The sequence below is a fragment of the Canis lupus genome, chromosome 1, assembly GCF_003254725.2.
Source record: "Canis lupus dingo isolate Sandy chromosome 1, ASM325472v2, whole genome shotgun sequence".
NCBI lineage: Eukaryota > Metazoa > Chordata > Mammalia > Carnivora > Canidae > Canis > Canis lupus.
This window is the reverse complement of record NC_064243.1, coordinates 121,251,943-121,274,000: the sequence shown is the minus strand read 5'-3', so window position 1 is coordinate 121,274,000 and position 22,058 is coordinate 121,251,943. Positions and strand designations below refer to the sequence as shown.

Here is a 22,058-nt window from a genome sequence, read left to right as displayed (position 1 = left end):
TCAAAATAAAACCACTCTCGCAAGAAGCCCTTTTGATTATCTTGAGAATTTGCAGATTATTTATTCTAATACAGTTCTAAAAAAAAACACGTATGTATTTGTATGTATATGCATATATACGTGTGTGTGTGTGTGTGTGTGTATATTTTTTCGTTTTGTTGTTGTTTTTTGTTTTCTTCTGACAACAGCCACTGCTATGGTTTGGAAGGGAGGCTAGTGTAGGTTCTAATGACCTGCCGCTTCATCTGTGATTAAAGATCGTCATCTATGCGAAGCTCAACTGCACACTGAATTGCTTTTCGCCGTTAACTTGGGAGAAATGCCTGGGTGTTCAGAGCTTTGGAGAAGCCGCCCCACCCTGGACCTCTCAGGAAAGGGGCACGGGCCCGTGGACCTTGTGGCCTGCGCCTGGCTCCACAGCCCGGGGCCAGAGCGGGGAGGGCAGGGCCCCGGAGCCGCACGTCTCCGCCGTCCCCACCGTGCCATCCCCCCCAGCAACATTCCTGCTAAAAACTGCCGTTAGTTGGAGCATGTCCCGCACCACCGGGCGCCACGCTCTGAATCCTCGCGCCTGCCCCCGGCCCCTTCCCCATTTTGCAGATAAGGAAACCGAACCTCAGAGAGGTTTTGTGTGATTTCGCCCAGACCCACGCTCCTAAGAATGGCTGGAGCTTGGTTTTGACTTGAAACCCTCTGGACTGCGATTTCTGCTTAATGTACGACCGGAGCGTTTCTATCAGACTTGGGCCGGGAAGGACCCAGGGGGACAAGACGGAGCGGGGGGCGGTGCGCGGCACCTTCGTGCGCGGAGTGCTCCCCTGCAGGTCCCCACGGCCTTGCCTGGTCACTGCGGTTTGGAGCAGCACCGTCCTCGCTCTGGTTTTCCCCTGGGCCCTGCAGCCGCGTCCGTGTCCCCCCCCTCCATGTGGCTGCCACCAGCATCCCCGGGGGTGGGTGGGGGGCCCGAGCGGCCCGGTGGCCGTGCGACCAGACCTGTGGTCACTTCGGGAGGCCAGGGCCGGCGGGGGGCATCTCTGAAGCAGGCCTGGTGGATTTTTAAAATTCCTTTGAGCTGCGTGCGGGCCGGTCTGAAAAACAAGAACATATTGTGACTCTGTTCTGCTTGGTGGCTTTTGGGAGGGAAAGCCGAGTGTGGAGTGAGGCAGGGCTCTCCGCGGCAAAGGGGAGGAGGAGGAGGCTCGCCCGGGCCCCACGCCCCGGCCAGCCAATCCGACGGCGGCGTGTCCACGAGCCATTTCATAATTATCCATCACGAATGCCTCCATGCCGCCTTAATAGATTATTTAAAATGGTGCATGTGCCTCCGAAGCAACCTCAAGTCGGCCCGGAACCGTACATACATACGAGCCGGGAGAGGTAATTGCTTATCATGTATCTCTTTGTTCCAGACACTTTTATAAAAGAGTATGTATTATGTATGGTGTGACCTTCAAATGTCAGGAATGTGTTGTGCAATAAACTGTCAATATTTGTGGTTATAAGGTACTAGATGACTTTTACAATAATTGGAACGGCTATATTAAAAGCTTGGATCACTCAGCTGGTTAAAGAGAAAGACACAGGCCAGCGTTCATCAGGGACTTGCCTTCTGCCAACGATTAAATGAAAGATATTGCAAGGTGCTTAAGATGTCTTCTTTGTTTAAAAAAGAATATGGCAAAACATGTCTCCAGGGGAGACGTTATCTCCGAATCACGCCTTCTCCTTTCCGCGTGCTCGAGTCCCCCGAGGAAACTCGCGCGGCCCCACAAGTTATGGCCACTGGCCAAGTGCATTTTAGAAAAAAAAAAAGAAAGAAAGAAAAAAAAAAAAAGGACCAGTCCAGCCTGTGCTGGGTGTCACGTAGGTAAGAACTCCTTGAAACACGCCCGGTCCTCAAAGCCGTCTCCAGTCCTTTCCCCACCCCCAACACCCCGCCCCCCCCCATAAATAAATGAGGGGGCTGTAAATTATCTTAAGAGGATCTTAAAAGCTATAGTTGTTTTTTTTTTAAAGAAAATAAATTATGATGAAATCTTTTGGGAATTTATGCTTTACTGAAAGTAGAGGCTTCTATAGTTTTTTTTTTTTTTTTTTTAAGGAAGGGGTACTTAATTTAAATGACGGAAAAAAGGAAGGGGTAACAAATATTTCGCGATGCTTACGGCGGTAATTGGGGCGCAGATTACTTTTAAACTATTGGTTTCACCGTGTTCTTCTATCGACGAAGGTCTCTTTAGGTCCTTCTCACGCCAGCTGGATCTTCCTTTGAAAGCTGGAAAGTGGGCACTTGATTCCATCTTCTAAAAAGTCCGCTTTCCCCCCCAAGAGCCACCAAGCAGAAGAGTGTACTCGTCGTGGCCTTGCTGATTCTACGTGAATGTTTGTGGTTCCTTCCCCGTGGATGGGGATGGGGGATGGAGCTGGGGATCCCCTGCACCCCACCCCGCTGGCCACCTCCTCCAGGAAGCCTTCCTGGCCTCCCGCACACTCCAACCCTGAAGGTGCTGAGCCCTTGGGGGAAGGGGGTGCCTTTCTGGTGTTTTGCTGGTGCCCCAGGCTGGTTCCTCCCAGGCTGCTGGAGGCAACTTCCCTCCTTAGTCAGGACTGATCTTGGCCTCTGAATCTCCACTTGCTTGCCTCCTTCGATTCCTCTATTTGTTGGAAATGTGTCATGAAGCAAAAAGGACGCATGGCGCTCCTGCTCCGAGCTGGGTGCCTGCCCCGTGCGGAGCTACAAGGCCACGTGGCGGCCAAGGGCCTACCCTGGTGTGACGCCCGGGCTCGGGCAGGGCGTGGGGGACCGACTATATGTGGGGCCGTGAGTTTGCAGCGGTGAGACGTAGGTGCTGCGAGGGAACCGACCGGGGAAAGGGTGCGGGGGCCTGCGGCCAGCGTGGTGGCAGGAGGTGGCTTGGGGACTGAAGCCTGAAGGCTATCTCCGCGTGGGCTCTGGGGCCAGAGGGAAGGCAGAAGCGCAGGTGGGCGCGGGCCGGAGCACCCGAGGGGAGCAGAGCGCGAGGGGCTGTCACCATGGGGGCCCCGCTACAGAGCGGCGGGGCTGGGGCTGTCCCCCCGCGGCCTCCCCGCTCCGCCTGGCCGGTGCACCTGCCTCCTGAGCCGGCCGGAGGCGACCGGAGGGCACCGGAGCCTGCAGACGCCCTCGCCCCACAGGCCCTGTCCTGGGTGGCTGCCGCTCACTGGACCAGAGCCTGCGGCCCGAGGGCAGGGAGCCGGCCGCGTGGCGGCTTGCGCAGGGTGCTGTCGGGGACAGAGCCCACCCGTGGCCCGATCCCTGGTCGGGCTGTCCCGCACGCTCCCCCGCGGACCCTGGAGAGAGGGCTCTGGACGCCGTGAACCCAGGACGCACTTGGCCCGCGGTGCCCGATTCTGAAGCCCTTGTGTATTTTAAGGGAAATGTAATCCATGTGTTTCTGATTCATTTTCACTTAACTCATCAAAACGTTGCTTTAGAGAAGCTATTTGAGATCCCAGTATCTTATATATATTTTTTTCTCCTCTCCGAATTTTAGCCCTTTTAATGATCCTATTTCCCCAATTCCGGAAACCCTACCTCGCCAAAAGCAAACGGGGCTCCGTGTGTGGGTCGAAGGTGAGAAAAGGAAGCGACGGAGAACATGGTCTCTCTTCCCCTCTCCACCTCCACGCACGGAGTCTGGCTCACGAGCGAGCGCCGGGCTTGCCGGGGAGCCTGGCCCCGGGCCCTGGTCCTGAGGGCCCAACGGGAACTGGCTGCGGCCTTGCACAAGTGGACATCCTTTTCTAAAATAGCTCTCTATTTAAACAAATACTTTGGCCAATCCATATTCATGCCTCACTGTCTAACATGACTATATATGGCATCATAACAGGGAGCTTCGATGAACCCGAGACACCAGACTCATACGGACTCGGGACACGAGTTTTGTCTCCCAAGAGTTAAGTGGGATTATTTGCGGGAATGTTATAATTTTTGCGCGTACTACTAATTGGCAAAGTCGTTTTTTAAAATAAAAAGTCTTCGCCGAACCAGGAGTCTCTACCCCCCCGCCCGCCCCCCCCCCCCCAGTCATCGTTGTTTTATCCGGCTTCTGTTAATTTTAAAGTTTTCAAAATAAGGGGAAGCGTAAAGCTTTTGAGAGGAAGTACACATTCCTTCGGACCTTTCTCTAAGGTGTTAGCTATTTCCTGGAAAGAGTGTAAAGCGGTGGTTATCTGCGGGCAAGGAAATTAAGAAAGATGCAATTTTTCGGTGTTCTGCTCACCCCTTCGACTCCCCGCGTAGTTTTCTTCTTCATTGATGAAGTGAGAGCCGTGCTTTTGAGATGCTCTTTGCACAAGGCAGACACTCAGAATTAACTGCACAACTCACCTGGGAAAATGCATTTTCTGCTACACAAGAAGTTCCCCAGAAATTAAAACGCCGCGGCATTTTATGCCATAAAGTAGTAAGGGCTCAGGGATCCCAACACCTACCCCACCCAGCTGAGGCTGCTGGGCTAACTCTCCCATTGCCGCGTGGACTCAGCATCATCATCAGCAGCAGCAGCAGCAGAGCTTAAAAAAAAATTTTTTTTAACGGAAATGTTTGCAAAATATACTTCTGGGCAGGTGAAGGGTGAGGCCGCCTTGGCGGGATGGAGCGAGGACAGTCACACATGCACGCTTTGAGAGGAACCCTCTCTGCTCTCATTTGTCGGGCTTCCCTCTGTCCTTTTTGGTCTCCCTGGCACTTGTTCCCGGCCTCGTTCGGTTGTCCGTGGGACTGCCTGCGGGACCAGGGCAGGTGAGGCCTCCCCCTGCGGATCTCCGTGGCTCTCTTTCCTCTTCCATGCAAAGTCCAGCGTGGGGCGGCTGCCGACCACCTGGAGTCTCGGCGACCCGCCATCCTCTGGTTTGTGATTTTGCCGCCCCCACCCATGTGTTTCAAGGTCACCGTGGTGAGGGGTCCAGGGGGAGGCGGCCGTGCACCGTCCCTCCTCCGTGTCACCTCCGGCCACTGGCCAGGATTTGTCCTTGGTCTCAGCTTGGTGCAAATGAGGCTGGGGAAGGTCAGGGGCACGTGAGAGACTTAGGAGCCCTGTCTCTTTCATTGTCTTCTCCTCCCGGCTCTCTAAGACCATCCCTGGTTCCTTATTTGGCTCAGCCTGAGGCTTGGCTGGGTGAATGAAGGCCCCAAAGAGGCCAGTGGGTGAAGACAGCCTGGGGTGGGTTTGGAGCTCTTCTGGCGCTGCAGGACTCCAGGAGCCAGAGGGGAAGGGTCAGGGGTGCCGTCCTCTGGGCCAGATGGAACCAGGGCAGGCGGTGGGGGTGAAGCGCTTTACTTAGGACAGGCCGGAACCCAGAAGGAAAACATGCTGCCTCCTGACTCTCCAGGTCAGCCTTCTTGGCAAACAAGCCTGTTTTAAGTACGCACCGTGGAAGCTCAATGTTTAAAGATCACCGGGTGGAGGGGAGATCTCCCCTTAAAACACCAATTTATTTCATTAATATAAGTTTTTACATTCCAGATATAGATAGAAAGATAGATGACAGATAGATGATAGATGATAGAGAAATAGATGATAGATAGATAGATGATAGATAAATAGATGATAGATGATAGATAGATGATAGAAGATAGATAAATAGATGATCGATAGATGATAGATAGATGATGGATAGATAGATGATCGATAGATGATAGATAGATGATTGATAGATGATAGATAGGTGATAGATGATAGATGATAGATGATAGAAGATAGATAAATAGATGATTGAAAGATGATAGATGATAGATAGATGATGGATAGATGATCGATAGATGATAGATAAATAGATGATTGATAGATGATAGAAGATAAATAGATGATCAATAGATGATAGATAGATGATGGATAGATAGATGATCGATAGATGATAGATAAATAGATGATAGATAGATGATGGATAGATGATCAATAGAAGATAGATAGATGATCGATAGATGATAAATAGGTGATAGTTGATAGATGATAGATGATTGATAGATAGTTGATAGGTGATAGATATAGATAGAAAGATGATAGATGATTGATAGCTGATAGATAGATGATAGATAAGGTTAAGTGTCTAATGAGGCTCCGTAAATTCAGTCCTACTCGTGTGCAGCAGGTAGCCAGCTTCAAGGATGGATTCGGACAGCGGCTGACAGTACGTTGCGTGTGTTTGGGCTTTACCTTCTGAAACGTTGTTTGTCTTCCTAAGCATTTGATTCTTTGTCCAGGGCTGCCAGTTTGTGGTTCGGTTGAGTTTGAGGCTCCTAAGAGGATCGGGGCCATTTCTCATCCCCCTGGGTCCTCCTCTCTCCTCCCTCCTCCCCTCCCCTGTGAATGCCGGGCCCGCCTTAGGGTTAGCAGCAGCACGTGGAAACGTGGAAGGCATGGTTTGTGACCCGGAGATGGCCAAAGCAGGGAGGTCTTGTCCTAGGACCCCTCGCCCCCAAATAGCATATACTTGACGCACAGCTTGCCGTGATGAGGTCCATCCCCTCCTCTTTAGCAAACCAATCTCTGCTCGTAGGGACAGGAGAAAGCTTGCAGGGTGTTGGGGACAAGTGAACCATCCACGTGTCCGAAGCTGAGACCCTGGAAGGGTCATACATGCAGCCTGTGTCCCCCTGGAACAGCCCTGCGAGACATGGACTCGTAGAGACTAGATCTCATAGTTCACAGAGTCAAGAAAAGAGACAGGGGTCCTAGGAGTTATTTCTCCACCTTTTCCGCATCGCGTGAGGCTCGGAACCCACCCAGCCTGCGGCCAGATGCCCCGCTCCTGGGGCCGCCCCCGCTCCTAGCAGCTACCAGGACTGACCGGCTTTGCTCCATGGGTGAGCAAGGAGGAGCCCACGATGGGCCTGGGGCTGACCTCCGGGCACACATCCGCCCTCCTCCACCCAAACCACGTAGAGCAAGTGTCTGATCAGGAGAAAGAAATAGTGCAGCTTGTAGGAAAAGGACATTTTTTTTTTTTTTTTTTCAAAAAGCTGGAACTGATCCACAAGCAGGCTCAGGAAGGATGATGGCTGTGACTTTTACGATGCTTCTTCCTTTCTTCCTGTTTCCTGGAGAGGCCGGAGAGGCCGGGAAGGCTGGTCCTTGTGACCGGGCCTGGGGTTGCATCCCCGGCGGGCTCCATGGGGCCCTCGGCAGAGCCTGGGTGGGGACGCCCCCTGGCGAGTCCTGCAGAGGGACCGCCACCCGTGCTCCCGGACTCCGGGTAGAGAAGGCGTCCGAGAGTAGCCGCGTCGTTGCCCTTGGCTTCCCGGCGTGGCTGGACCGACTTTGGCTCGCTGTGCTCGCCCCTGCCCACGCAGGCTCCGGTGCCCCCCACCGCTCACCCACGGGCCCTGCCATGCGGCCCGGCTCCCCCCGCCGCCGCCGTCCTTGGCGTCCAGCCGCTCTGGACACTTCCTGGGACCACCCACAACTCCCCTTCATCGTAGCTCAGAGTTTGTTTTTCTAGTTGGATTAGTCTAACAGCGAATGCCATGGGCCTCCTGGCCGTCCAAAAAAACAAAACGGAACAAAACAAAATAAAACAACACCATTTCTGCATAAAGCGAAGATTAGACTCTAAAATCTGCAAAGAAAGCTGTTTATCTTACAAATTTATTCTTCTTATTGGGCCACACATGTCCAAGGGAGAAAAGATAAAAGGGAAACAGATACAGGCCATCACTTAGACTGACATAGAGTGAGGCACCGCTCATCCTCGGCTTCCGTAGAACCTTCCAGAGTGGCACACGGGCCTTCTCCAGGCCCTGGACAAGGACTCACCAGAAGCCACAGTAGAAGCGTGTCCTCCACGGTCTCCCCCTCCCACTCTCCTTGTCGGCTCCGTCTTTCCGCTGCTCACGGTGGGCTCCGTTGGAGGAAGATGTTGGGGAGGGGGCTCACGTGCCGATCGTGCAACGCGGGCCTTTGCATGGAATTAATTAATTTATTTATTTATTTTTAAAGATTTTATTTATTTATTCATGAGACACAGAAAGAGAGGCAGAAACACAGGCAGAGGGAGAAGCAGGCTCCATGCAGGGAGTCCCAGGATGTGGGACTCGATCCCTGGACTCCAGGATCACACCCTGGGCCAAAGGCAGATGCTCAACCGTGGAGCCACCTGGGAGTCCCTTTGCATGGAATTTAGTGTCTAGAGCCCGCACCTCCCTACTACCTCTGTCCTGAAGCCAACATCCAGGGCATTTAGTTTTTCTTATAAATCAAACCGACAGCTGTGGGCCTCCTAACTTAAATAAGGAATCTTCACTCTGTTGCAGGGAGCACTTGGCAGGGTTTTAATCCGGCTCTTTGTGAGGGTAGGCTGGCCTCAGGATCCCATCACAGGAAAGCTGAGGGGACACATGCAACACGTTTGGGGTGAGAGGGTGGGTAGGAGGTGGCATCCCCAGCTGTGTAAGCCTAGGACGTGGTGGAGTTGAGCTTGGCCTCTGGCCTCTGTTCTCCGGGGCTGTCCACGACCTGGTGGCAGCAGCCCCCGGTGGAGTCCACCTGGGGGCCATGGAGGTGCCCCACTGTGACTGCAAGGGGGCATCTGTTTGCTGCAGAGTGGCGACACCCTCCTGTGCCTGCCCGCCCTGACTCAGTAGCCACCTTGCCACGTTCCTGAGGACGACCAGAAAGCTGGTTCCGGCGGAGGTGGGGTGGGGGGGGTTGAGTTCTAGATGCCGGCGGACCCGTTTCCTCCTACCTGTGCAACATTATGAGGGCAAAATAAATAAATAAATAAATAAATAAATAAATAAATAAATGCAAGACTATTAAACCCTTTGAATGGCCCTTCCGAGGGTGGTTGGAGGAGCTGGAGAGAATGGGATCAGAAGTGAGCCTTCGAGGGGCTTTCGCAGGGGGGCGCGATCGCCGTGCGTCAGCCCAAACGCAGAGAGGATGCATGCAGCCCAGGGTCTGCACGGTGGCTTGGAGCAAACTTCCAAATAGGAATGAAGTGCGATTGCCCCCGTCTTGTGCGTGGCCTGGAAGCTTGTCCCTTTTGGCTGTTAGCAGAGAACACCGGGAACGGATGTTGTGGACTAGAGGCAATTTGCATTTTCCGTTGCTTGGAAGGTACAAATCTTGTTTATTCCGCTCTCTGCAGAACCCACAGGTCTGCTTATTATCTCGGAAGGTCCCCTTGTTGTCCTAGTGGATCTAACGGGGCCCCGGGTGGGCTGGGGGCTGCACCGGGGACCCCAGGGGGTGCAGAGGAGAGGGCTCTGGGGCCTCCGGTCCTGAGCGACGCAGATCCCCGGCCCCTGCCCCGCTCCCTGGATGTCGCCTCCCCGGCAGCGTGATGTCGGGCCTCGGGTGTTGCAGTAACATATCCTCCAACCACCAGATATTTTCACGGTTTTATTTACTATTATGTCCCATCATTTCTGTGCAGAAGGCAGCCGTATGTAAATTTTATTCCATTTTCTAATGGTTTGGGTTACATAACAAATAACAGCAGGAAGGAAAATTTGTATTGATACTTTACAGGGGAAGTTCTCAAGTCGCTGCACAAAGATTTAACTGCTCTCCCCGAAGTTTATGGGAGTTTTGCAGCTGAGTTTCTGCACATGACTTTGAATATGTCACTATATGTTTATCACGGGCTAATTGTGGAATCGCATTTCCATACTTTTTCTTCTCCCTTTCATAAGATTACAGCAGCCAGCGATGGATACCAGGCTCTACAAGGAAGAAATGATCAGTTGTGGATAATTGTCTTTCCTGTCCCAAAATAGCTGTATGTCTGCATGTCTTCGGGACTCGGCCGAGACACGTCTTTTTTTTTTTTTTTTTTTCATCTGTTGCTAGATATAATGCAAATGTGATCTCGAGCCTATAGCGAGCTCTCCAGCTAGTCCGTATTACAAATTAATCAGATTCAACAAACACCAACATTTCTAAACTTTTGGAAAAAAGAAATATTTAATAGGAGCTAAGCAAAAGAAGAAATCTAACCAGCTGCTGACACAGCTGTTTCTTTTCTGGTTTAATTCAGTTCAATATAAAGGTACCATATGCCGCTTAAAATGATGATGGGAAAGATGAAATAATTTAAGAGAATAACAAGAAAATACATGAATTGTCAGCATTCTGTCAAATTTAAAGAATGAAATAGACAGGTGTGGTATTGACATGTTTAACTTTGTGTGGTGTTAGCAGTTTTGGTGCGAACAGCTTCTGACGTGCTGAAGTGATGTGAGAACGTTTCTCCTCCGCTGCAGACATCGGCGAGGAGGCGGGGAGAGCTGCCGGCGTCCAGCAGCCCGCGCTGCTTCGCGACAGGAGCCTGGGCTCGGCCATGAAGGACTGCCCGTACTGCGGGAAGACCTTCCGGACATCCCACCACCTAAAGGTGCACCTGCGGATACACACAGGTGAGACGCGCGGCCGGGCGCGCAGCATGGAGCGGGGCCGTGCTCCCGGCCAGGTCCTTCCCCCCTGTCCCCCCCTCCGTGTGGCCACCGGCACCCCCACGCCCGCCACGGGCCTCAGGGACAGCACCACGGGGACGAGGGGCCCTGCGCCCCGGCTCTCGGCTCTGCAGCCAGCCTCCCGAGCGGCGTCCTTGCACGGCAGGTGCCCCCATGGCTCAGGTGCATGCTGAGCGGGACCCCTCACGCCCCCACCTTGACCGGGGGCCTAGCAGGTGCCAAGCCCGAGGGCCCGGCTCTCAGACTCTGAGCGTGGAAGGGAGTGGAGCAGCCTCCTTCCGACCTTCCCCACTGGGGGTCACCTGCCTGCACCCCGGGCTCTCCACCGGGCCTGCTCCGAACAAGAATCGAGGTGCCCTTACCCAAAGACATGAAGTGGCTGGTGGGCTGCTGCGGTCAGTTCTCCTGTTTCCATCTCATCGCTTGAAATGAGGCTTTTTAAATTTTTTTTTTTTTTTTTTTGGTGGGGGGAGGTCTATCTGCTTTGTCCCCCGGTCGTTTTTTTTCTTTTTCTTCTTTAGCTTTTCTGCTAGTTGTTTGCACATTGCCAATACAAAAAAAAAAAAAAAAATCTATCTGAGATATGGACACCTCCATTTTCTTTGATTTTTCTCCTGACACTTTATCTATTGGAGTATGAGCTGCTTCAGAGGATAGACAAATATGCCATCTATTTTCAAAAATAATTGTGGTCTATTTCCCAAGGAATCAATAAAGCTCGGGGTTGTGCAGGATATTTAGTGCACACGGGCCTCGTGTGCAGCGTGCGGTTAAAGAGAAGGAGGCCCACACCTGGAACCTCACCTGGTGCCCGCAAATCTCCCTGACGCCGAGAGGAGCCCTGAGAACAGGTGGCAGCGGGCCCTGGGCTGCCGTCTTTATTCACGGCCTGGGCTGCGGTTCAGCATCACCATCGTCCCTCCCTGCCCCGGGGCACGTCTGTCACACAGTCATCCAGGGCAAAGGGGATCTTCTGAAACTGTGCACCTGGTTCCATCACTCCTTGAGGCTCTGACCCATCTTGCTCCGTTTTCATCCTCACCATCTCCCTCCAACCCCATGGCCGCCTCCTGGCTCCCCCAGTGCAGAGGGCCAGCACCTGCCGCAGGGCCTTTGTACCTACCGTGCCCTCCGCCTGCGATGGCTCTTCCTCCAGGTGGTCACTGGGGCTCGGCCTACGCGTGAGCTCTTTGGAGAGACCTCGTCTGATCACCCGGTCTACACTATCCCCCTTGTTTATTCTCCTCCTAGACTTAGCGCTTCCTGGAGTTGTCTTGTTCACTTCCGTTGTTCATTTCCCCGTGCGCTGTTCGTCTCCCCACGTCGAATGTGAGGGCAGCAAACCTGTCCGTGTGCTCGATGGCTGTCATTTCTGGAACCCCGGGGACCCACCGGGGCACCTTACAGGTAGCAGGGACGCCAGAGATGCGTCTGAAAGCTTGCGTGTCACAACAGAGGAGAGAATACGTGAGCGACCTTCTTCCCGGGATCTCTGGACTGTGCCAGGGGGCCCGGAGGAGGGGACAAGCCCCTGTAGGGCCCTTTGGGAAGGCAGCCTGCACACGCAACCCCGTGGGAGGCCGCAGGTCGGCTGCCGGGCTGTGGTTGCAGGTGGAGGACCCTGTTCCCCAGGTGCTCCCTCCGCGAGGGGTCTTCGTGCTTCGCCGCCGGACACGTACACGGGGTGGCTGCTTCGTTTTCAGAGTCTGGCACCACAGTCCCCTTCTCAGCGAGGCCTCCCCAGCGACGGGGCTCGGGACGAGGCAGCTCAGAGGGCGGGCCTTCTCGGATCACGCCCATGTCCACTTTCCTCCCCTGGGGTCTCTCGGGGTCCCCGGGGTTGTGGTGGCCGCTGGGGCAGGAAGGGGCACAGCTGCCAGGAGGCGGGAGGCCGTCCAGTGGGGCGCCCGTGCTTGGGGTGTGTGCAGGAGTGTGGCCCTCGGCCGGGCGGACCTGTGACAGCAGCCTTCCTGCAGAGGGTCCCGAGGCCCCGGGGCCAGGCTTTCCTCGGGGGGTGGCTCCCCGCCGCGTGGTCTGCCCTGCCCTGCCCTGCCCTGCCGGAAAGAAAGGGACCGTGCACCCCCCGACCCCGCGGGGCCCAACTCCCTCCCGTCGGCCGGCCCATCAGCACATGTGAATACTTCGGGTAAATTAGGACCAAACCTGGCGGGAGTCCTGCCGGACGTGGGCGGAAGCAAATGGGTCCTGCTTTTCGGACTTTTAAAGCTTGAGAAACGGCATTTCCCTACCCGCTCCCCCACCCCCCCCCCGCCCCCGCTGCCCCCCAAATTTCTGCTTCCTCTGATTCACAAACTTCTGAGGCTGGCTGCCAGTGGTCTTCGGAGACATGAGAGAAGCAAGACGAGGCGTTCCGGAAACTTCCCAGAATAAGGGAGAAAATGAAAGAAGCCATGGAAACATCACACCACCAGCCCCCCCCCCCCCCCCCCGTCGGAAACAGCATTTGGAGTGTTTAGAAGGCAGAATGGTAACCAGATAAAGATCAATTTCCTTTTTATCAAAGAACAAAGAACTTGGAAAATGCTTATAGGCGTGCGTCTGAATGGAACAGAAAGTGTTACTCGTTCCAAATCACCCGCATAAACATCCATTACGCCCATGTTCGAGTGTAGATTACACGAGGACTCGAAAACCAGAATCAAGTTATTTGTTAATAAGCGGGGGGCGCGGGGGCTCGGGCCCGGGGCCGTCCCGTCCCGCCTCGCCCTCCTCCCCGCGCGGCCAGCGGACCGCAGTCCCTGCAGCGGAATCCACGTTTTCCCAAATACCGCCTTTTGAAGTTTTTCCGGTAATGGACCCGTATGAGCACATTTAAAAATCCAGCGTGTAATAAATATGTTTTAATTGGTCGGGATACGAGGCGGCGCATCGGCTGCGCCCTCCCGTCCTACTCCATCTTTACGAGCCGTCCTGACCGTAGAACACCCGCGGACACAAACCGCTTTCCTTTTTTAACCCCACTACATTAACTCGGGTACGGCCCTCCTCCCCCCTGCACCTGTTCATCAGGAAGGGGCTGAGCAGGTGCCGCAGGCGGGCGGCGCTGGACACCGGGACGTTGGGGGGGGCCTGCGGGAGCTGCGCCGTCTCTGCTGCACCCCCCGCCCCCCGCCCCCGGCAGCCAGATCCGTGCGGGGCCGAGGGAGGCACGTGGAGGACCCCACGACCCTCACAGCCCACGGGCTGCCCCCATGCAGGGGGGAGGGGCGGGCTGAACCGCGTTACCCTGCTGCAGACACCGCCCCAGGCACACCAGGCTGCCATCACACGTCCTAGCGTGCGTGCCAGGATCGGAATCCGCAGCCAGCCCGGCGCAGGCTCAGGGAGGAGAGGGGATGGGTCGGGGTGTCCAGAGGGATGCTGCGGATGGTGTATTCTAAGCCTCTGTGACATGTTATTACGTATAACACAATGATGCATCATACGTGCAGGGAGATGCGTGACGAGGAGCGGGCTCCTGAGACGCCCCAGGACGGGCAGTCGGCGAGGCAGCGCCCGCGGGAGCCCGTGGCACCCGTCGCAGTCCAGGCCCACGTCCCAAGGCAGGTGAAGGTGGATGTCCCCGCTGGGAGACGGGCAGGGGCGCAGAGTCTCCCCCACTCAGCCTTTTGTTCTGTGCAGCCCCCCCCATGCACGCACGCTGGGGGGGCCGAGGGGCTTTGCCAGTCTACCCATTCACACGCTCACCTCCTCCAGAAACACCTTCCCAAACACGCTTGCGTGAATGTCTGGGGACCCCACGGCCCAGCAGACACACAAAACCAGCCGTCCCAGGGATGTCCCCTCGGCCGCCCCCTGCCGAGGCCGGACACTCATTTCGCGACGGGCCGCCTGGACGTGCACGTCCTTCTTTCCCGCTTGGGCCCCTCGTCCGGCCCCTGCTTGGGGAGACCCCTCCCTCCCGCCCCCAGGGCCCAGTGCTGATGGACTTCTGAAAGTCTGACGACGGTGTGTCCCCCGCCCACCCACGAGCCCCGGACGGGTGTGACACCCCTCGTGTTGGCCCCGGACCCCGGGCTGGGCCCCCTCGGGCGGCTCACCTGTGTGCTGGGTTCCCCGGGAGGCTCTTGTTGTCTCAGGAATGACCATCGTAGAGAAATGTAATAAGCAACCTCACTCATGAAAACTTGGAGGCACGAAAGTTCAGGGACTAATTAAAAATAAATCTCATTAGTTTTTTTTTTTTCCCCTCTCAAATTATGCGAGTAGTTTATTAATCTGGTTTTGATGTGCGGCATGCACCGGTCCGGCCCTGAGTTGAGAACCTCTTTATGAAAGTGGATTTGCACAGGGAAGCCAGAGGTGGTTTTCAAGGGCTCTCGGCTGTGGTTGGGGTGGGCTCGTGGGCCCCCCCAGCGCTGCTCACCCCTGCGGGCCGGGCGCCTCCGTGGTGCAGCCACTGGACGGGGTGCCCTGCGGGCTCCGGCTGGCAGGCTTGTTCCCAGGCAGGGCTTCCCTGGCCTGCTAGGACCCGCTGTGTGTCCTGGGGTGCCCCCAAAGGGATGTGTACCCGCCAGGGGCAGGGGCCGGGAGTCCGCTTGCCTCTTGACCGAGGCCGTGTCTACACGGCCTGCTAGCCGCTGGCTGGCGGTGGAAAAATGCAGCCAGGAGGGACAGGGTGGTAGGAACGGTGTCACCGCGGGCTGGGCCGTGCCGAGCCGCCCCCCCATGAGCCTTCCCTCATGAACCCTCCGGGTCCCACCCAGAGACATGAAGGTCCCACTTCCAGTTGCCCAGCATCGACCGTAGGGCGCACCCCAGACCCGTCTCTTGACCACTGCGCTAACTTAATATTTTTATTTTCCCTGGGTGGATGTTTTCGGCCTGTTTTAGGGGAATTAATCCAGCATGTCTCTGACAGCGTGTGTCCACACCATCACCCGCGGGAGGAAGGGAAGTGACTTGCACCCACACGGTGTGTTGACGCAGCCTCCCGGCGATTTCCAAGGGGAGTAGTGTACACCCTGGCTCTTCCTTTACCCCTAACTCAGAACGGCTTAGGGCCTAGGCCTCTCGACCCCGTGTACCTCAGTTTCCCCATCCGCACAGAGAGGTCAGGGAGGCGGCGAGGCAGAGGAGTGGCCACCGTGGCCCCCGGAGGTGTGGAAGGCCGCAGGATGGGGCGGGATGGGGCGGGATGGGGGGTGGATGGGGTGGGATGGGGGGTGGAATGCCTCCGCACATCAGGAGATGATAAAGTGCTGGTGCCGGTTAGAAAAGCGCCTGTTTCATCTTCAAAGAACGTCCCAAGCACCAACTGGTAGATAGAGGAGGGTGGGGGTGAGAGGTCAGCGGGCCCAACCGGGTGCGCGTCTCTGTTTCCTCTTCTGGGTAAGTTAAGCAGGCTTGTGTCAACTACCCAAAAATACATCGGTTAAAACGGGCGCTTTTCGCAATTTTCTTCCCCCTAAAAGGAGAACATGTATTGTTGTCCTTAGTGGGGGAACAGCCACCTGAATAATGATGGAAAAGAAAAAAAAAAAAAAAGATCTTGCCCAAAAGATGATTTTTTTTTCCTTTTTGTTTTGAACTAGAATCCTATCATTTTTCTCCTATTTCTAAGATGAGCTAAAAGCCCATTTTATTCCTGCGCAGTCCCCCCAACCTTGCGGTTCCTGCCTTAATGACATCCCAAACTTTTGTTGAAAATAATTGATTGAATTTAAATTTCCTTAAAAGTTTAAGAGGTAATGTTACAGTATAAATTTCCTACCAAACACTAAGTAGGGAAATATCCATTAGTGAAATTAACTACAGTTTCTAGGTAGCTAACAATGTGCCGTATACAGTAGGGCATGGCTAATGAACACTGCAGTGGGTGATATTTCATTATACAAATTAATGCTCACATTTTAATGGGAAAGTCACATAATGAATCTCGGCTTCAGTGACAGCAATTAGAGACACAGATTGTCCCCTTCTGGACAAGGCACTGTTTAGCAATAAGCAGCTGTGTGAAAAGTCTTCAGGTTTACAACATATATATGCTTTGGGGGAATTAGTGTACAATTTATATTAATGTACTGAAGCTTCGCTGCAAAGGCACCACCATATTTATCTCTCCTGGTATTAACTAAGTAAAGACATGTAGGAAGACTAAATAAATACCGAGTGGAGGATGCAAATACGGGAAAATATCCCGTCACCCAACCTAAAAGTCGAAACGCTTTTGGAGGTTTAGCACACGCCACACACGAACGTGCGCGTTGGACGCATGGGACGCCCCTTAAAAGCTCGCTGAAGGGGTTTCCAAGGAGAATTATGTGAATCCACCTGTTATTCCTGGAGAGGCGCCGCTGGGTGCCGGCCCCGGTCGGGTGGTGCCGGAGTAAGTCCCCGGGACGCCGAGGGTTCCTTTGGCCGATGGAGTGCAAAGGGCAGGCTCAGAATGATGAAGGACGCGCTCGTGTAAAAATAGGTACAATGAACTAATTAAACCACTCGGTCATATATTTCTAAAAATTTATGGTACAGAGACCGGGAGAAGTTATCAGTGTTATCCCAAAGTTGAATATACATCTTGTGCCACGTGTCCGTGGCTAGCTGCGCTAATGTGAGACGTTTCCAGTAATTCATTAGTCTGTTGCAGTGATGAAATGACGATTTTTTTTTTTTTTTTGATTCCAGGATGTCTTTTCTGGCAAAAAGTCTCTTTTCTAGAAGTGTGTTGTTTGTGCCCACGTCTTATTCCTTTAAAATACCGTGAGGGGTTTCCCCAGCGGAGCCCACCAGAGCCCGTAACTAACCTGCTTAATTCAGGGGGGAAACAGCTCAAGACATCCTTTCCCCAAGACGCGGGTTTCCAAAGGGGCTGCCCCGTCCAGGCCCGGTCTGCAGAACTAGGGGACTGTGGTCCTCGCGGTGTTGCAAGTTTTAAAGCAGGTGCCTGTATTTAAGAAGCCAGGATATTGGGGATCCCTGGGTGGCGCAGCGGTTTAGCGCCTGCCTTTGGCCCAGGGCGCGATCCTGGAGACCCGGGATTGAGTCCTACATCGGGCTCCCTGCATGGAGCCTGCTTCTCCCTCCTCCTGTGTCACTGCCTCTCTCTCTCTCTCTCTCTATGTCTATCATAAATAAATAAATAAATAAATAAATAAATAAATAAATAAATCTAAAAAAAAATAAAAAATAAGCCAAGATATTACATGTAGAAACCTCGATGTGGGGCTTTCCATAGAGGTCCTCAGGTCCCCAGCGGCCGGGTGTCGGTGGCGGCCGCCCTCTAGGACAGCCGCGTGCCACTTGCCTCTGCTCCTTCGTGCACTCCTGCCATCCACCCGGCTCCGAACACACCTGAGAATCTGGCTCCAGCAACAGGCAAGACGAAAAGACAGCGGATCCCAAACATCACGGAGGTGGCTACAGGACCCACGACCCCCTTGATCCTCCCAGTAGATTCGGGCCAACCTATGGCCTAAGTGGCCAATCATTCAAGTAGACGGAGCCGCTGGCGGGGCAGCTTGGGTCCGGGGTGGTGCAGGGCGAGGTGGCCCCTGGACCTGTTCCTCGGCAGGAGCCTGGGGCTTGGGTACAGTGAGGCCAGCACGCTCGGGGGAGCTCGGCACAGATACCCTGACTACGACGCAGCTCTCAGCGCGGGTACGCTCAGCCTCGGTCGGCCACCAAACCTGAGAGGAGAGTTTGACCACCTCAGGCGTCCCCTCTGCTTAGTCCAGGCTGGAGTCGGGAGCTTGCACCCCCGGCTCCGGAACGTGCCCTCGGGGGAGGGCCCAGCCGGGTGCCCACTGGGGGCCTCCTCCTGGGCAGCATCCAGCAGAGGCTCGCCCCAGATGAGTCCGTGCCCGACTCTGCCGGTGGGGAACAGCCGTAGCCTGAAGCGTCCCCGCACCGTCTCGGGGACCGGGGAGGGTGAGCAGCAGTGGTCGTGCAGACCGTTTCAGGGTTGTGAAGAGAATAAAATCGAGGGTTTTGTTGTTTGCTTTTTTAAAACACAGATCCGAAGGGGTGGATTTACCCGCTGGAGGTTGGCTCCGGAGCATTTACGTGGCGAATGGGGGTGAAAGGGAGCAGCCCCCAAACAAAGCCTTTAGGAGCCCGGCAGGACATGGAACCTTGCTTGGAACCGTGCAGAGGGGCTCTTCGTCGGCGGGAGCGTGAGCTAGAGAAAGGCCAGAGGAGGGCCTTCCGGAGTCTGTGTGCCTCACGTGCAGCCAAGCAGCCCTGGAAAGCTCACTACGTAGCCCTTAATCCAGCAGGGCCTAGACCCGGGGAGACTCGAATGCTAAGAACGAGCATCTCATTTCTCAGCCATGACCTGTTTTCCCTGGAGAGTGGAGATTGAGGCCTAGTCTGGACCTTATTTTTTTATTTTTTTAATTTTTTTTTTAGATTTATTTATTCATCCGAGAGAGAGAGAGAGAGAGAGAGAGAGAGCCGTGAGCATGGCTAGGGGAGCAGCAGAGGGACGGGGGAGAGAGGGAATCTCAAGTAGACTCCCCTCCCCCCACACTGCCCAGCCCAGAGCCTGATGTGGGGCCCGATCTCACGACCCCGAGATCATGGCCTGAGCCAAAATCAAGAGTCAGACGTTTAACCGGCTGAGCCGTCCAGGGCCCCCTATTCTGGACGTCAGAAGAGCCATGGGTCGAACAAAGAGTTTCTCTCCCTGTACTGTGTGCGTCTCACGCACGAGGGATGGGGGTGTGTGCGCGTGTGCACATGCCTGTTGTGTGTGTGATGGGCTGTGACGTGTGTGCGTGTGGCGTGCATGTGCGTGAACTCCCCTTGCTTTACTAACCCTGGGATCAGTCTCCCCCAAACGCAACGGGAGCTGGTTCTTCATTCAGTTGCCCTCCTCGGAGGATGGAAGGGGATTATTCATTCGATCAAAACATCGCGTGGCGGAGCGCCTGGGAGGCTCAGTCGGTTAGGAGTCGGCCGTGGGCTCAGGTCATGACCCCGGGGTCCTGGGATCGAGCCTGCTTCTCCCTCTCCCTCTGCCTGTGGCTCCCCTCTGCCCCCTGCTCGTGCTCTCTCTCTATAATACAATCAATCATCAATCAATCAAATCTTTAAAAAAAAAAAACCCCACATGGTATGTGAATGGATCTGCCTGCTTCTGGGTGTGTGGTGCCTACACGGATGTGCACATGGGCCCCCGACCCCACTCAGGAGACCGGGTTTTGCTCTTGACGTGCGTTTCAGAGCCGACGTGAGCCGTAGGGGACGCGACATCCCCACCTTCCCACGTTGTACGATGAGGAAGCCAAGTCCCCGAGACAGGAGTCGGGTGCCCCGCGTTGTGCAAAGTAGCGTGGGGGCTCTGGCGCCTGGGAGGACCCTGCAGACACTCCGCAGGCTCCCGAGCAGAGCGCCTTTTCCCGGCTGAGCCGTCCCACGGGGCCCACGTGCCAGGGCCCGCCCCGGGGAGCTCCCTCCAGTGCTGCTGCCCCCGGGCTCCCCAGAGGCCCACGGGGGGGGGCATTGACAGCCCAAATCCCAGCCTTCGCCCCGCGCCAGGTCACTCCCGACTTCTGGAGGTGGAGGTGGGACCCGGTAGCAGCCCTTTTTAAAGCTCCCAGGCCGTTTCCCCTTGGCGGTAGTCTTTGCTCTGCCCCGGAACCCCCCGGGACCGCCGAGTAAGAAGACCGCCCCCCGCCCCCCGAGGCCTGGAGGCCACAGCCCACCTCCGTAGCCCCCGCTCATGAACGCCCGGTGCGTTCCCCGCAGACCCTCTGCCAGATGCGCCTCCTCACTTCCAGGTGCATCTGTGACGCGCAGCCCGAGGGCCGCCCAGAGCCCGCAGGCCTCACCTCCGCAGGCCCTCGCCGCGGGGCCGTCCCGGCTTCCCGCTGGCCTCGGAGCCAGGATGCCGGGTCCCCGGTGAGGCTGTCCCCTGGCGAGCCTGACCCCCGCCCAGCTGGCCACCGGGCCTCCAGGCCAGCCCGGCAGCGCCTGTCCCACTGCGGGGTCCCTCGCCTCCGACCAGATGTCCCCACAGCGCGGCCGGAGGGAATCTGAGCCCAGCACAGGGACTGACTCCAAGAAGTGGGGAAAAGGGCCCCCGTTAGCTCAAAGGGGATAGAGCCTTCCTGCCCGGTGCTGTCACTGGTCTAGCCAGACACGGCTGGGACCTTTGCTCTTAGGGAACCACGTTCCCAGCTGGGCCCCCTGCCCGGCTCTGATGTGTCCAGGGCAGCCCGTCCCCGGCTTGCGGGAGCAGACGAGGCGCACAGAGCCAACATTTTGAAGAGGCAGGCGTGGCTTCTCCAAGGTTCCAACGCGAAATCTGGAGATGACGTGGAGTCCCCTGCTCAGAGCCCGGGCTGGGGGGCCCCCTGTGTGCGGCACCCAGCAGTCCCTCTCCCCTCCTCTCGACTGCATCGCCCCCCAGCGCCCCACGCCGTGGAGACTGGGAGCCGGGGCCTCCGCCGAGGCACGTGGGGTATCTTGGGGATGCACCGCTCACCGATGACGCGCTGTTGCTCTTTACATCAGTCTGGTTTACGCTAGAAGAGAGGAAGGGGTGGGGGTGGGGGGCGTGGGGGGGGCCGAAAGGAGTTTCCCGGGAGGAAAAATTGGTGGATATCGGGAATAAGCTAACGGACGGCCACAGACCCACGCCTTCTGGAGAGCTCTTCCAATCCCAAAGTCTAGAAAAAGACCCTGGATCGCGAACAGACTCCTGGAATATATTTCAATCCACGTCTGTTTATTCTCCTCCCCTCCCTCGACGCCACAATGCGGGCAGGTCCACGTTGTATGTTTTACGGTGCCTTTTCCGTGGCGGAAAGAACAATAGAAGTTGGGTGTTGAATTTAAATAAATATTTAATTCATGAAAATGATCTTATATGTTTTAAAAACACTCTTTAAAGCTATTTTTATTCTCTAGAAAGCGCTTATTATAGGTAAATTACACATTTTACTACCGGAGCATTAGGTTTGCCATTAGTACAAATTTAAGGCGCTACAAAGACCAGTAGATAATGTTAATTTCAAATACAGAAACTAAATATATTTTGTACCTTTTTTATTACTCATTTTCTTTTAAGTTTTATTGACTGCTTTTTATCTTAACTATATGTCTTTACATGCTGCAATCATAATGCACCGTAATGGTATTAATATTTTATAGAATCGGTATTTATAGTTCTTTATTTAGAAACAATGCAGTAGGTCTGCAGATATCTGAGCTCGTCTGGAATGGTGCCCTCCAAATAATGATAAATTACTTGTGCAGTATGCCATTTGCTAATTATATCCATGATTTACTGCAGAGCAAGACTTAAATCATTCATTTCAGTCTTGCGTAACAGTGCCATAAAATTTTTAGGTTTAAAAATGGTTTCCATGTGTATAATTTAAACAAATTTTAGAGCTATTGTATACACAAAATATTGCAACCACCCATTTGTTACATACTTTGTCTTTTTAAACTTCTACTTTTAATGATCACTGTGGTTGAAATTATTATGCTTAATTTTCATAATCATAGCTTTTAAATCTACAGCCGTTTTCACATGTTAGATAAAGAAAAAGATAGCTAATTGTGTGTAGATAGTATGTCATTCCTGAATAGTCCCAAATGGTACAAAATCATTAAAAAAGCTTAAGAG

General features: G+C 54.6%; 1 protein-coding gene across 13 annotated transcripts in view; it reads left to right on the top strand.

Moving 5' to 3' along the window:
- ZNF536 (zinc finger protein 536) overlaps positions 1-22,058 on the top strand; it is a 430,736-nt gene that overhangs the window by 256,256 nt on the left and 152,422 nt on the right. For 12 of the 13 annotated variants that reach the window (XM_025425268.3, XM_025425264.3, XM_035710203.2 and 9 more), the window contains one exon: positions 10,250-10,402. The exons of the other annotated variant lie outside the window; for it this stretch is intronic. In XM_025425268.3, coding sequence (XP_025281053.1) covers positions 10,250-10,402 — 153 coding nt within the window. The remainder of the gene's footprint in view (positions 1-10,249; positions 10,403-22,058) is intronic. 13 annotated transcript variants of the gene reach the window in all.